Source organism: Barbatula barbatula, assembly GCF_947034865.1.
Source record: "Barbatula barbatula genome assembly, chromosome: 23".
NCBI lineage: Eukaryota > Metazoa > Chordata > Actinopteri > Cypriniformes > Nemacheilidae > Barbatula > Barbatula barbatula.
Window position 1 is genome coordinate 14,334,135 of NC_136786.1, and position 16,213 is coordinate 14,350,347.

General features: G+C 40.5%; 3 protein-coding genes across 6 annotated transcripts; 2 read left to right on the plus strand and 1 right to left on the minus strand.

Annotated features, from left to right (window-relative positions):
• Positions 1-1,243: 1,243 nt before the first annotated feature.
• Positions 1,244-4,203, plus strand: gtf3ab (general transcription factor IIIA, b). 3 transcript variants are annotated; one of them, XM_079447473.1, is made up of 10 exons: positions 1,244-1,281; positions 1,519-1,685; positions 1,807-1,901; positions 2,444-2,540; positions 2,612-2,700; positions 2,795-2,868; positions 2,974-3,057; positions 3,134-3,366; positions 3,469-3,522; positions 3,599-4,203. In XM_079447473.1, exons 1-10 carry the CDS (start codon positions 1,275-1,277, stop codon positions 3,698-3,700), a joined length of 1,002 nt encoding a protein of 333 aa, XP_079303599.1. In that variant the 5' UTR covers positions 1,244-1,274; the 3' UTR covers positions 3,701-4,203. The 3 variants fall into 3 exon arrangements, with proteins under 3 accessions (XP_079303599.1, XP_079303601.1, XP_079303600.1); XM_079447475.1 differs by having other exon boundaries at positions 1,244-1,260; XM_079447474.1 differs by having other exon boundaries at positions 1,259-1,281; positions 2,636-2,700; positions 3,599-4,166.
• Positions 3,723-15,141, minus strand: lnx2a (ligand of numb-protein X 2a). Of its 2 annotated transcripts, none has more exons than XM_079447472.1 (11): positions 15,084-15,141; positions 11,210-11,733; positions 9,645-9,868; positions 9,401-9,538; positions 9,115-9,314; positions 7,833-8,201; positions 7,243-7,422; positions 6,745-6,922; positions 5,800-6,025; positions 4,976-5,134; positions 3,723-4,641 (listed from the first exon to the last, which is right to left on the minus strand). In XM_079447472.1, the coding sequence occupies exons 2-11, from the start codon at positions 11,611-11,613 to the stop codon at positions 4,506-4,508; spliced, it is 2,214 nt and encodes a 737-aa protein (XP_079303598.1). In that variant the 5' UTR covers positions 11,614-11,733; positions 15,084-15,141; the 3' UTR covers positions 3,723-4,505. The 2 variants fall into 2 exon arrangements, with proteins under 2 accessions (XP_079303598.1, XP_079303597.1); XM_079447471.1 differs by lacking the exon at positions 15,084-15,141 and adding an exon at positions 13,796-13,933.
• Positions 14,173-15,393, plus strand: LOC306888909 (uncharacterized protein). Its single transcript, XM_079447476.1, has 3 exons — positions 14,173-14,301; positions 14,614-14,688; positions 14,876-15,393. The coding sequence occupies exons 1-3, from the start codon at positions 14,279-14,281 to the stop codon at positions 15,243-15,245; spliced, it is 468 nt and encodes a 155-aa protein (XP_079303602.1). The 5' UTR covers positions 14,173-14,278; the 3' UTR covers positions 15,246-15,393.
• Positions 15,394-16,213: the final 820 nt, after the last annotated feature.

A 16,213-nucleotide genomic window follows, 5' to 3' on the forward strand; every position in this document is an offset into this window, starting at 1 on the left:
GACAGAATTTCTGGGTGAACAATACCCTTAAAAGCTTTACACTACAGTTCTGGATCAGGTAATTCCAATACACTTTCATCTAGTGCCAGAAAACAATCCTGTTGCCTTGGGTGAAAAGAGCAGCAGGCAGGAAATGAGAAATAGTTTACAGTATGCAGCACTGGTTTTAAAAAACAGGGTCACCTTGGGACATAAATCATACATATCAGTGAACTGTACATAGAGGCTGATAAACCACGTGGCAGTAATTTCCACTTGTGTAGATGGAGTCAGACTTTAAAACAACCCCAGACAGACAAATTTATACGTAGGGTTGAATGGAGCCACTATCGACAGTTTAATATCCACAATTCATCTCTGTCAGACAATCCCAGAGACCTTCAATCCCAATCACAAAGTGTGTAAAGGTGAACAGTCCCTCTTTATCAGGCGTCTTACACGTGTGAATTACTATACAAAACAAACAGTAATGTATACACTATTTGTGTATAAATCATACTTTACCTTGCTATTATGTAAACTGTGTCTGGTAGACACTGTTATTAAAAATGTAATCAGCCAGTGTTTAAAAGCTGTTTTAAACGTAAATTTAAAGTCCCAATGAACTTTAAAATGACTATTCCCGTTTTTTCATGAAATAATGCAGCATTTTTTGTAAATAGTTGATCAATGTGGGTCATTCTCTTTTTAAAATTAGTGTGCCCTCATAATCTTTTGTTAAAATCTGAACATGCACTTCCGTCCAGTAATGACTATCCATCTAAAACGACGTATGTTAGACGGATTGGGCGGACCATCCGTTAACTCCTCCCCTTCAACTGTCAGTTTGTTGCCAAATCCATTTCAAAATGCAAAATATCCAATCAAATCGCAGAGAAAACGAAAACCACTCCCATTTTTGTTATCATTAGAAATTTCATTTCACTCGGAAATGCCTACGGAAGTATTAACTATTCCGTTTCACTTGGACTTTGGCCAAATCATGCTGGAAGATAATTATACTAATTATCACATTCATGTTCAAAATGGGGCAACTGACTTATTTTCTTTTTGATTGTCAGACAACTAAACGAGTAGGAAATGGTGGAAAGCGCAACCCATTTAAACAACTTGAAAAAGTCAAGTTTTATCCGCAACATCACTAGAATTGGTGCTCATCACTATAATTAAATGCAATACCAAAAATCCCTAAATGGTACTGAAAAGTCACTAAGTAGGCAAAACAGTAAGTGACGTCACATCAAGTGCGTCCACGTTCAGGTAGATCTATTCAAATGAGGGGTGCGTCTTGTCCACCTGTGATACCACAATTGCCGTTATTTTAGCTATTAAAACAATATAATCATTCCTGATAAGTTTCCATCATTCTAAATGTTTATAATAAGCAACCCGGTACACTTTAATTCTAACGCTGTCATTCCTTTTTGAGGCTTATAGCACCGTACGCAGTTTTTTTAAACCGGGTGGTATGTTCCACTCACAATAAAACGTAGCTCAATGATTATTTTTGTGTTGTAGGAAGAAGATCAACCTACCACCACCTGAGGAGTGTTGATAAAGTAGCTAAAATGGGCGAACGACTTAAGCACCCTGATAAACATTTCATGTGTTCATTCGCAAACTGCAAGGCTTCGTTTTCTAAGATGTGGAAGTTGGAAGCGCATTATTGCAAGCACACTGGACTGGTGAGGACGTTAGTTGTTATAACTTGGTGGGGATTTTGGCACGAGCGTCTAACGCAAGGTTGCAGCTTCTTTGTTCGAGGTTTAACGTAAGTAATGACAATGAATTCTGTGCTTTCATTAGAAGCCATTTGCGTGTGGAAACTGCGACAAGAGCTATAACACCCGTTATCTGCTCACCCGACATCAGCTGAGCCACAGCGGCGAGAAGCCCTACCTGTGAGTTGGTTGTGTCTTTAAAGCAAAAGAGCTGCATATCAGCAAAGCATCATGAGCATAACCCCTGCTGATAAAAATCCCAATAGTTTCCATTACAAATACCGTATTTATTTACTACTACTACAACCGTTATAAAAGCCTTTTGTGTAACATGTTTTGGGCTTTATACCAATGTAAAGTGTTTTATATTGTAGTTTATAAATGGTATATAAAATACTATTATAGTAGTTTAAATAGACTTAAACACTAAGAGAGAGGGAACGACGTATGTTTATTTAAACTATACTACTTAACTATTTAAGGTTACCCATGTGCTGAGGAGTACTGTTATTTCAACGTGAAAACATGTAACTCTTTCCACCAGTAGAGACCCTTATAGTTTTAAACCATTACAATCTCTATTGTAATCTATCTTTTCAGCAGGGAACATGCCCTGAAATGCTGTAAAGGCAGACATCTCCCTACAGTTTTAGACACAGTTGTCCGTTACCCTTATGCTGCTTCGGTGCACATTTCATCACCTGTTTTTAAAACCCGTCAAGGTGTTCGGTCAGCGGATGTTCAGATGCGTTCTCCACGCCTGGAAGTCTGAAGAACCACGTTGCTCATGTTCACCAGCACAGTGAACGGTTTTATGTGGTGAGTCATTTAAAGTGATAAAAGACTTGTTTGATTTTCTGTTGCATAAGTGTTTTGGTGATGTTTTGTAGTGCAACTATCAAAACTGTGGAAAGGCGTTCGGCAAGAAAAAGCAATTGAAGATTCACACGTGCAAGCACACAAATGAGTTGCCTTTTGAGTAAGTGTTTCCTCAGGATGCCATTGTTTACACTGGGTTTGATACTTTTAATTACTATTACTTTTTGGCTGCTCATACATTACTGTTCTAACAGATGTGACTTTAAGGACTGTGACAAGAAATTTGCCACCTCTAAAGATTTAAAACAACATGAGAAGGTGCATAAAGGTAACATGCATGCCTCTAAACAAAACAAATTCTTCTCTTTCAAACCGTAAGAGAGATGGAACGACGTATGTTTATTTCAACTATACTACTTTTAAACAATTTAAGGTTACCCATGTGCTGAGGAGTACTGTTATTTCAAAGGGAAAACATGGTCCGAGTATCAAAAGCACAGAAAGGAAAGGCACAGGGGTATGTGCTGCTTACTGATTGGTCGTTTTAATGCAATACACAAAGTTTGTTCTTCGTCCTAACTGCTTGTTTGCAGAAACTCTTCCATGTGATCAATGCAAGAGGATTTTCCACAGTGCTTGGTTTTTGAAGAAGCACAAACAGTGGGTTCACTCGGGTGAACGGCGCATGTTTAAATGCAGCAGAGAGGGTTGTCAGGAAACCTACACCACAAACTTCAACCTTCAGAACCACATTCTGGCCTTCCATGAGAAAAAGTGTGACTTCATTTGCCCTTTTGCAGGCTGCGGTAAAGCTTTCGCCATGGAGGTTAGTTTTCTGATATTAAGGTTTTAAACTATATCTTAAAATCCTAAACTGCTTCGGGAAAAGCTAATTGTTAAATATAAATGTGGTAATTTCTGCTCAAAGGAAAGCCTGAGAAGGCATTCTGTGGTCCACAACCCTCAAAAGACAAAACTCCAGGTAAATGTATTTTATGTACTAGGGAATGTGTATTTAAATCACTGAAGATCTTTATCTGGGTCCTATCTTTTTGCAGAAGCCAAAAACAAAGCAGCGAAAGACTCCAAAGCTTAATACATCAGATGCTGCTAAACTGTCTAAGGCTCTGCACAACGTCTCATTGAACAAGGCTATATGACTGAAGAGGCCACGAGTCTTCTGAAAACTTCATTTTTTTCATTTAATTCAAGTTTCCATATTTAGTTCAGTTTATAGACAAAGTACTTTCAGTTGAAGTCACTTTATTAAAAAAATGATCACTGTGGCAACTCTTTTGTTTTGTGGTCAATAAAGGCGGAGAAAAGAACCATCTGTGGTTGTTCATTTAAAAAAAGCTGTTTAGTTGAACAAACTGAGCTTTTACCCCAAAATCATGCCTTGATTGAGCCAATGTTGCCTCTCCCTTTTTAACTACTTATTTTTGCACTTAAGTTCCATAAAACAAATGCCCATTTTTCTAGGACGAATAAAAACTTTAGCCATTACTTGGGACTAATTTTAAAAGGCTAGATCAAATCTCTGTATTGGGGTTTACGTCATTAATGTACATGATAAACTGAGGCTCATGTCCTCATTGGGAAAGATTTATTAAACAGCTGTGCACATTCATTCGTTCATTCATACTTTCTCACACATTTTTTTAGTCTGGTCTCTTGCTCAAACATTCACAAACATAGATCACATTATTTTTGTAAATAAAACCTCCGGTGGAGCTGAACGTTGAGGGGCATGGTGATGGGAACCCTTAAGGCTGCTCTCCAGAGGGGCTGTGGCCTCATGGGCGTGGCAGGTTTTCTAAGGCCTGATTTATTCAGCATCAAGTAAAGCATTCAATTTCCAAGACTCAGGCTTGAAATGATGGTGCCTCCGTGGCAGAAAATTGAACACATAGGACCGTTAGAACACACAGGTATGAGAGCTGTCTGAGATGAGATGGCTTTGGATTATATTAGACTTCCTGGCCAGGAAACAACAGTGAGTGCCACCCTGCTTCGCTGTTCCTTCAGCATGGGCACCAGGGCGGAATGACTCATGCCAGCTGTGGACAGACTGTTAACAGCCACTATCATGTCACCACACCTGGAGGAAATAAAACCACAGTGACAATGCTGTATCGTTACCGTTTCTGTGACGCAGAATAACAACAATTCAACAATCATGAGTGTTGGCATCAAAAACATTGCGGTTTATTTAGTTTGAGCTTCTGACATTGAAAATGATGTACATTTTCTGTTGCTTAATACATTTGTTAAAAAAAAGTTAAAAAATTAGATGAAATGGTGCACTATTGAATGAAAGAGTCAGAAAATACTGATAGCCAAAGATGTGGGTGGAGTTTATTAGTAATAAAGACATTTCTCTGTATATACAAGTGAAGCATTTGATTATATTGTTTTGATTTCTTTAGACTTACTTTAGACGGCCATCATAGTAAGCTGGTGTTCCAAGGACGATGGTTTTGATGAAAAATGCCTGGTTGCTGTGGTTCTCCTCATAACCTCCAACAATGCTGAACCCCCAGCTGCCAGGGTGACTTCTGCGGAGGACAATCTCATGGCTGCCATGCAGGTAGCTGTGTCAGAGATGCAAAGAAAGAACAACTCAAAAGTGATTTCTATTATATTGTGGTCCCTACATAGAAATAACTATTTGATTAATGGATAACTGTTAAAATGTATACTTTAACGAATTATGGAGGTGATATACTGCAAAGGTGGACTGGAATGGTTAAGGGAGGACAGAGTTAAATAGAAAAGATAAGGATGGACCCAATGACCTCTGATATCAGCCTGAGACTAAACTAAAATAGGGTATGAGCAAGTTATCTCCACATGTACGCTCAAATGATAATCTGCAGCTGTTGATGTTTACATCACGACAGAGCCATAATCCTCTTGTGGGCTGCATAAAGCTGCTGATGCAAAACACACAGACACTGGACATTTTCCACGTCAAAGTTTTTAAAATAGCTTCATTTTGTCCTTTCAAACTGTTTCAACCTAAACCTGTAGTAATGGTCAGATTGCCAGGACTATATTTGTTTTTTTGGATCAGTGCTCAGCAAGGTGAGGGAGATATTTATAAGCATCCCAGCGGGGCTCCAAGAGAGAGTCTCAAAAAAACTAATTTGGACTAAAATAACAATCTGTTTAAGACCTCTACTAGCAAAGCGTCACTGGTTAGATTCATCAAATGATGGTCCATATAGCTCGGCCTCACAAAAGACTGTACTCTTACCTAGGGAGTCCAAGCCACATGATCCAAGATGGCGACCAACTTGTGTCATAGTCATTTTCATGTGGTGGGAGAAGTTCTTCATCTGGGCCCGGTTCTTCCACAGTGCTGACCTCTAGTGCCTTCAACTGGACTGAACAGGAAGCAGCGCTAGACTTCAACGTGCCCACTGCCTCACTGTGGCTCAGGTAGGTCAAGTCCTGACCGTTAATACTCAACAGCACATCCCCTAGGCAATGATAGACAGAAAGGGCGTTTAGACTCCAGGCGGGCATAGAGGGACATGCAGCACATATGCTGACAGCCCCATGGACGTTTCGGTTCAGTGCACATCATCATTACAGACCCATGCCAGAAAGTGTCTACCTCGAAAACAACCTTTGGAGTTTGTTTTTTGGGCATTTTTACTGCCTCTTAATAAGAAAACTAGTAGCAACTAAATTCTTCCTTTTATTTATTCACCATCATTTTATTCAAAACCTGTATATGAAGATAATTTGAGAAATGTCTCGGTTGTTTTGTGTTCATACAATGGAAATCAATGGGAGCAAATGTTGTTTGTCTTCCAACTGTCTTTAAAATATCTTCTTTTGTTTTCTGCAGAACAAAGAAAGTTAGGTTTGAAATGACATGTAGGTGAGTTAAGGATGAACGAAATTTCAGTTGTGGGTGAACTACCCCTTTAATGACAAAAGGCAATAAAGAAATATTGTGTTCTAGCTGGAGCGATTATAACAACAAATGTTTGTTCTTTAAAATAACCGACACTAAAAAAAATAATGAACAGTAAGACCTTAAAATGTACATTAAGAAAGTAACTATATTGACACTAGGAGTAAAAGAGCTTAACATTTACACATTTGGCAGACACTTTTATCCAAAGCTTTATATGCACAGAATATACAATTGCCAAGATAAGTCAGAATATTAATTTATAAATGAACCTACCACGTTTGATTCGTCCATCCCGTGACAAACAGCCATGGGGCTGGACGCTTGTCACAAAGATAGGCAGCTCTCCGCTCTTGCTGCCTCGTCCTCCAGCCACAGTCATACCCAAAGAATCATGTGGTTCCTTCTTCACAGTGATGTGCTTCTCTTTACAGGTCACACACTGGGAGAGGTCCTACAACACAAGCTTATATTTACACAAGCCAAAAATGTATGTGGATAACAAAAAAGGGGAAACTGATCCTAACGCTGATCGGATCTCATTATCCCTACGGGACCAGCAGTTCTCTAACTTCATAATTGATCTCATAATAGATCCAACCATGAGGTTTCACGAGTAATTAAGTTTGTGGTCTGAACACATGGAAACCTGGAGGCTACCCAGATGCTTCAGAAATAGGGCTCCTAATTACAGCGCTACGGTGGATAATACTAATAGAATAATAGAATCTGCAACACGCGTTGTCTCTCTCGGCCACAGTAATTTGTACTCACTCTCTGGGTGGAAGACCTGGCAAGATGCAGACTAGGAACGGGGCTGGGGGTCGCGGTTGAGGGGAGAGGGGGGACGTGGTCTTGGCACCAAATGTCCCTGGTCAGAGTGGAGCCAGTGTGCACGGCCATAGTCTGTTTGCTGGAGCGGCTAATCAACAGATTGACTCTTTCTCCGCTGGCCTGGAAAATGACAGTAGGAAGTCTGTAAGACTTACAGTATAAATACCTTATACTCATAGGCTCTAAGCGGGCTCTGTATTTTACAATGACAGTCTGCGCAGCTATTCTTAATAATGCTTTAGATGCCCTTTCGTGGGCAACCAGATGTGAAAAAGCAGCTCACGTAGACATAAAGATCCTATCAATCACATTACCCTTTTAGCAGGGCAGCAGTGCCCCGTGTCCCCCAAAAGGCAAGTAAGACAATAGCTTTTTTGTTATAGCAATATTTTCATGGGCACAAAAATAGTCTAGATTTTTTACCAAGAGGCAAAATCGCAGACAAGATGCCAAGGTTGCCATGCAGTGGATGTTAGCGGTCTAATAAGCAAATATTTATACACTAACTTCAACACCTGAGTTGCCTCTACCTGTATAATCTGAGCTGCTTGCTCTGGTGTGCCGTGTCTCAGGTCATGCTCGTTGACGTTTAACACTCTGTCGTTGCTGCAAAGCCGTCCGTCTTTAGCGGCGAGCCCTCCCTCCAGCAAGTCCAGGATAAACACACCTGCCTCATCCGTCCGCCGCACCAGCTTGATCCCCAGCTGCTCTGATGATTCCTGCTTGTGCAGGGTGATGCGTATGCTAGCGGGGCTGCCCTTAGGCGTAGCAGTTGCCACTGGCGGCCTAGCAGAACAGCGGCGTTCCCTCAGAACCGTCAACTGCAGAGTGGCGCAGGGACGCGCCAGCGTGGAGCGAGCAAAGTTATGTGGCACGTTACTGATATCTACGTTGTTCACCTGTAAACAAATGAGAAGTGTTGAGAAAATAAATGAGTTTGATGGATTCACGGTTTCAAGGGTAGCACGTAGATTTTTTTTTGTTTTAGTTATATTTTTGGCCTTTTTGCCTTTATTATGATAGGACAGTGGAGAGGTGACAGCAAAGTGTTGGAAAGAGACAGGGGAGCGAGATGGGAATCGTATAGATAAAGATATGTACTCAAAGCGATAGTTCACCCAAAAATCAAAAATTCTGTCATCATTTACTCACCCTCTTGTCATGTCAAACCTGTATCCTTCTGCAAAACACAAAAGAAGATATTATGAAAAATGTTGTTGACCGAACAGCGATGGCAGCCATTCACTTGCATTGGTTTTGTGTCCATACAATAGAAGTCAATGGCTGCCACTGGTGTTCGGTTATAAACATTCTTCAAAATATCTTCTTTTGTGTTCTGCAGAAGAAAGCGAGTCATACAGGTTTGAAAGGACAAGATGGTAAGTAAACAATGATAGAATTTTTGGGTGAACTACTGATAAACAGAGACGTTTTCGAACAGAGACGTTGATGATGAGGCAAAAGATTGCAGCTCTTAAGTTCATTTTTACATACACAGATACACCCTTTTGACATTTCAAACGAAGATTTAACATTTTTTAATTGTTGTTTGTTGCATGTTACCCAATGTTTTAACTAATGCTATTGAATTAAAACCTCATTGCACCACTTGTGTCTGAAGATCATATACGTAGACCAAATCTATTTGTGGAACGTGGCGAAACGTGCACTGTATCTATTAAAGCAGATAGCTATTCAGCAGCCTTCACCAGAGCTCTTCAGAGATTGATTAAAGGCATCAGGGCTGTTCTGTAAATAGCAGCGAAATGCTTTTTTTAATAAGGATGTTATTTTGGAACGTAGCTGCAGTACCTGAAGAATTTGGTCACCGGCCAGCAGCCTTCCATCCCGGGCTATAACACCATCACGGTACACCTCCTGTATTACCACATTTATCAGCGGTGTCTCATTTCCCCCAACAATACTTATACCAAGCTCCATGTAAGGGTTTGAACGATGAACCTCAATGGTTGTGATTTCCCCCTCGGGCAGGGAAGGAAGTTTCACGCAACCTGAGGAACAAACGTATTGAACCCAAGGCAAGGTATATTGATGTAAAGCTTTAGGTTTAGTTTGGAAGTGGATGTCAGAGTTGTACCTTCTTCTGCAGAGAGAGGAAGAGTTTCAACAAAGTCCCATCCCGAAGAGGCAGAACTTCCAGTGCGGAGAAGATGGATGCAGGGGTTACTAAGTGGGCGCTTCACACGTAGAGGAGCGCATTCAAGACCATGTACACCTTTGAAAGAAAAAATTACCAAGAAAGGTCGATTTTCAAAACTAGCTATGGTCCAAAACTAGGATGCTGTTTTGTAGGCAATAGGTTATAGCAAGAGGGTACTTACTGTCTTCTTCGGTGCTCTCTTCAAAAGCAGGGTTGTCTACACCAGGCTCTTCTGTCCATGTGGGAATATTGTTGCATGCGTTTGATCCAGCAGGTGGTGATGGAGTACTTTCCTTTATCTCAGTTTGGGGGGATTTGGATGGGTTGGTCGCCATAACGTTGTCCTCGCTTGCTTCCATCTGTGTCGGTTCCAGCTTTGTTCGCTGACTCTGTGTTCCAGGACACCTACATCCGCATACAGTAGACACAAACACGCATAAACACAGTGACTTCAAAATATATCAGGTAAGTAAGGTACACATGGAAGTCTTGATAATAATAAATGGAAATCTAGAAAAAAAATACATCAAATTGATTAACTTTTTTACAGAATAATCTAGGTTTGCTCTTTATCCTAAAATAAATGCCCTTATATTGCATTCTTAAACTCAGTCCAGACCATTGCAGGGTCTTTCTTTGCCTTTGACATTATTTACGAGGATTTCAACATTTTACTTTACAAAACTTGACTGTCATACAATTAAAGGCACTAATTAATTACTGCAGGACAATATTACATGATGAGGTCTCGCAGTTAAAGCAAAAGCATCAGTGTCAACGCAGCCAAGAGAAGACAGCTAATGCTGGCAATGACTCTTAGTCTTCCCTTCGGAAGGGGTTTAAGCTTCGGTAAGGTTAATCTTCCTCTGGACTTCAGTGCTCTTTAATGACAACATAAATAAAACATTCTTGCAACAATAATACAATCATCTATGGCGAGAACGTATGATCTGACAAAACTCTGTCAACTTAAAAACTTTTGTTCATTCTTAGAAAAACAAAAACATTGATCCTGTTTGTTCTGTGTTTGGGAACTAACACTATTCTGAACTACTCAACAGACATTTGACGCCAAGACTTTGAGTTCATCCAAAGGCACCACCATCAAGCCAATCTTTTGCACTGAAACTAATCTCAAAATCTATATCAGTCTTCAAAAAACATACAGCAGTCTTGCCCACTCTTTAAAAATACAATGCTGGACTCACCATAGTTCTGGGTTACCCTTGGCAGTCTCGCAGTAGAAATGGTTAAACAGATTTCTAGAGTTGAAGTTTCCTAGCATGGCTGCAGGGAATGTGAAACTGCTGCTGGTCAGCTCATGACACAGGCCTGACTAATCTCTCATCACATGACGAAGGGGCAAATAATCCCCAGATGGGATGTCAGATCAACCCCAGCAGAAAGTGACTCTGGAGTAACTGGAGCCTTGTCTGCGGAGCATCAACACTACTTCAGCTCTGTCTATGATATTACGCTACTGCAGGCATGAGGTTATGCTAAAGCTGGATTATTATGGGGTAAAATGGATGCAACTTCTTATTAAGAACCAGTCAGTATATGTAAAATGATGTGCATTGACTCTTTGAAACACAGCATCTATACTGTGGCACCTATCATGTCCCTAATCATTACTTCAAATAAACAAACTATTGTCAGTCATTTTACATGTCAGTAAGATGACTACTTTCATTCTGATCTGGTCTGCATATTGTTCGCATATTTGTATAGGTTTGAGTATTTTACCTGTGTTTGAGATGTGCCTCCAAGTCACAGCGAGGCATGCTGAGCGAACAGCTGGATGTGAGCGGGCAGGTGACCGACAATTTATCCAGCAGCTTGTGCACCAAAATACTTGAACGCCGGCAGACCTGCAGCTGCAGCTGCGCGCGGTCCAGCGGACAAAAGTCCCGTTCCTGCAGGAAGCTGCGCAGACAGCGAGCACAAAAGGTGTGGCCACATGGTGTATCCAGGGGCTGAACTAATGGTTGAAGGCAAATGTGACACACCAAGTCATCGTCCACCTCCAATCGATAGTTATAAAGGTGATTCTCCCAGGTGCGGTGGATCTGGCCGCATTCTGAGCAAAGGGCCTCCAGAAGAGCATCGCTCACCTTTCCCGGATCCACTCCCTCACCCAGACTGCCCATTGCACACAGCACTCTGCTTCAGCCACACGCTCAGTTGCTTGGATACGGGGGCGTCCGCCCCATGGGCGTCAGAGGCTGCGCGACTCCAGCAGGGGACGGCCACCCCCTGGTGACATCACTCTGGAGGGTTGCAAAAAAGGAGAGTTATTAGTCTGAATGAGAGAAAGTATTTGTGTGCATCGTGTGTTGTGAGGATGAGATTATGTTGCAAAGCAGTGTGGGTTTACTCCTGCCAATAATCTGACAGTGTAATCTCCTGCTCTCTCGCCCAGAGAAATCTTTCAATCCCGCAGAGAGAGAATTATCTAGGATTGAGGCGGAGAGTGCGGAATCTAGAGGTTTTGATGCGAAAAGGAGGCGCAACAAAATAAGACAGAAAATAAAAAGATTTTAAACTAAGGAAATGAACAGAATTGTCTGTGAATTGTATAGTTAACCCAAAAACATTTGTAATTATTAATGGTACGTTCATGCATTTTTATCCACTTAATCTCACGTTTGCTGTTCAAATATAGAAATATAGTTAATAAATATAGTTATTAAATATCGTTTTTTGGCAAACTGTGATCAACTGCAAGACACATGGAAACCAATGATGATTGATTATTGTATTGAGTTGTGACATATTTTAATATAGAGACCCACACACATGCCAAAGCGATTTGAGAGCATTGTATTGAGAGAGATTTTTAGAGTAGAAGATTATAAGTGAATTTCTTTTTATAACAAAGCTGGTTGGATGGATGCAGAACACTTGGATTATAGCAAATCATGTGGATTACTTTTATACTATACTATTCACTTTCATTGTATGGAAAAAGCAGACTTCTAAAATCCTTTAATATCCCCTTAAAGAAATCAGAGTGATGGGCCAACAACACAAACAATACAATACAATTATGTTTAAAACGTTCAATCTAAAGACCCAGATTCAGACTTACAATACAATACTGTAACAATAACACACTCCGCATTTAAGATGGGCCTTTTGAGGCCACCAATCAGCAGCAGGCAATCTATCGAGCCAATAACAACACAGATTTCGACTGTATTCACAGGATCCAGCAGCTGTGCATCCATGACCAGCTCCACGCTTGGACCGGAGAATGTAAGTCTGTCGACAGCTTCTCCGTGACTACCTGCCACTGTTTTTATCTTGCAGCTGGACATGAATAAGTCATGAAGACACAAGGCTCCTCTGTTCCCACTACAAAGCCCTGTCAACATCTCATCAGACACACATTTTCACGCTCGCTGCCAGTGTGCAATGTCCAGTACACTGTACATTTCTCAGTGTGGTTGGCATTTTATCACGATGTCTGTACTTAGACCTCAACCTGCTTCATGGTATGATGTGGAAGTACATTACATAAGGCTGAAGAATGGCTTTTGGTAAGCTGCCAGGAGACATTCTGTTGGTTAACTTTTAGTCGCAAGGGAGTGTTGTTTAGATATTAACTGCAAGAGCTGTAGCAAGGCTACTCATCTGTCTTCTTGTATCTCTAAGCAGCTTGTGTCAGTCGTCTGTTTCTACTTGCAAAATGGCACATTCGCGCGTTCTGGCAGATGAAGAATTAAATGTTTGTTCTGCTAAATGTTTGCTCAACTGAATGGTCGTCGTTGACATAACATTTAAGAAAAACAATACAATATATGTTTGATGTTTTAACGTGCACGTTGGAAACAAGTCATGTGCGCACATTTAAAGTAACGTTATTTGCTGGGGAAACGGCTTTCAATGGCAATGGCATGTTTTTATTCTGCAGCCCTGATTTATCTAGTAACCACCATTTTTGATACCCATCGCGCGTTCGTTTGCCAAATCAATACACTGACCTTATTTTTTCTGAAAGGTTGTAGATGCACAAACAGGTAGGAAGCAAAAATAAATAAACGGAGGGAGGGTGGAGAAATAACAATAACGGCGCGTTCTCTATTGAATTAAAATGTATGTGGATGCCACCTGCATGAATTGTGTCGTTAATAAGGCGCATCCAGTCCCGATGTATAACATGCATAAATATCGATATCTCATTATTTCTGTAACGGAGCGGCTCGCTGTAATTTTTCCTGCACAATTAACGTTATGACATCGCCTGCAAGACGGACCACAATGACATCCAATAATATACATGTAGCAATAAAGGCTCGTGTTGTAATGTGAGTATATGAATTAAATTACCTATTCGTGCTCCCCTTGGATGTCGTGAACTCTGGCCCCGAGAGGGGAGAATCATGGAGCTCAATCACATTCACCGCAGCTTGCCCGAGCCGCATCCGCACGTCAAAACACCCCCGTGTCTGTCTTGGATGAAGGGCCGCCCCTGTTCGGGCGCGTAGACACGTGGGCGGGCGCTCGCACCGTCAATCAAACAAACTGTGCCCATTCAGGCGCCTGATTAAAATGCGGTCGTAATACATAACCTCAACCAAAAGCGGGAAATATAATGAAGTAATTGTAAGATCAAACAAGTTCACATATGTTTCACCTGAACTGTTCAAGATAGTGTCGTGTAGGCAACATATATTACGTTTATTTTTTTTCTACCCCTGCAATTCAGAGGAGGAGTGAGATGGTCACGCGGGGTCCTCTTTTGGGTCTTCCAAAATAAAAAACAACAGATAGCGAGCTGATCTGAGATGATTTGTAATTGAAAGTTAGATAATGGATGACACTGAACTGGAGAGGTATGGAATAAAATATTGCATTTTCTTTGACAATTGTATAAATTGACATTGCGTATGTTCGAGTGGATAAACGTGTGGCGAACGTTATATACATCGGGTTTATTTAAATAACGTCACGTGTCATTGGCATGTTGGTGTTAATGTTTACGCCAATACAAAATGTTAATACAATAAGAATTGTGTTAATACTGAACTGTAGTGGTTGCCAGTGAATTCCTACGTGCGTCTCTCTCTCCACACATAACTACATCTGATGCCTGATCTGTCCGTTGTTTCCATTTCACACACTGTTAATATCGTTCATTCGTACAGAAAAGCGGTGGAGGAACTCCTTAAAGAAGCTAATAGAGGAAAACTCCGTGCAGAGACGATGGGTCCTGCTGGGTGGTAAGGGTTTATACTTCCATTATAAAGTACAAATGCAATAATTTCTAAACTATTTGAACTTCAGTTTTTGCCTGACATTCCACAAGTTCGTTACCACAAATAATTGACAATGTTTCTTATGCATAATGGCCTCTTAATGTCCTCGTGTATCTTGCACATAAATGCTAGTAAAACTCTTGTTCTGTAGGATGAAATGTCCACTGGGAAGTACCAACAAGCGTTTTCTGTTGAACACCCTGGGGTCCTCTACTGTGACGCCTCCGTCAAGAAACCAAGGATCTTCTGACAGAGGAAATGAACATAGATACAGAACTTGTGATAAACATCGCCACAAAGACTGTGAGGAGTGCACTCACAGAAAGGATAATACACAAAGAAGACGTCACTTAAATTACCATTCTAGCTCTTCAAAACACCGATCCTCCTCACGCAACGATTCAACACCCAGAGACCACTCCCCCTACCTATCCAGAAAGTCAAATAGGACTCGATCTCGCTCACCCGTCAGAGACAGTTCTGCCTCTGTCAAAAAATACAGTGGCCGGAGGAAACAATAATGGGACCGTTATTAGAACGTGTAATTTTTGTCCACATAGGTGATTTCTGCAGTCTAAAATGGCATTTGAGACTGAAAATATCTGATAGACTTATGGTTTTATAATGACAACTGGCACGAAATTACCGGGGATGTAGATTTATTTAATAGCCTATTTTTTGTTTCAAGAAATGCCGTTTGACTTTCGGAATGAGTACACAACTTAACCAGTAATAAACGCACTGCTAATCACTATGTAATCTAAAGTGTTTTCTATTATAGTATAGTTTACCATTGAAGATGCTCTTTAAAAAATATGTTTGGTCAAATAAAGACAAGAGCATCGGAAGACTGTGTTTCTGCCATACATCGTGCTGTCTTCATATCAGAAAATATTGCGACATGTGTTTCTCCTCGACTTAGATTTAAATTTAAATGTCATTATCATTTCTTTGTCGTTACTTGTGGTTTGACATGTTTGCTCTTTTTATGTTGTCGCCACTAAGCAAGCATGTTTTATCGCCATTCGCCCTCTGCCATGAATTATGTATGTTCGTCTCTTTATCGCGAGCTTATTGTCGGGAACAATAACTAATTTCTTGGTTTAAGTCAAAAACTTTAAGTCAGACTGATGTGAAAAGTTAACATTAAAATATGCAGGCGTTAATGTTTTTGGCTGTTTTGTGAGAAAAGGCATTACAAATAAAGTCATTAGGAACCTAAATATTCCTAAATATAATTTTTGCCGGAATTAGTGATTCCTTAAAATACTTTATAAATGTTCGTGGAAAAAGGTCCCACAAAGAAATATGCTGTAGCTACTTGTTTTATTTTACGTCGTTGTACTACGCCATTACTATCTAGGAGTGCTGAACTTCCATTATCAAATCTTACTTTGACGTTTATGGCTACGCATTTCTCCTACTCAAACATACAAGTGGCTTCAGAACGCTTTTGCGTGTCCACTAACAGGTTTATTGCATTTTATCT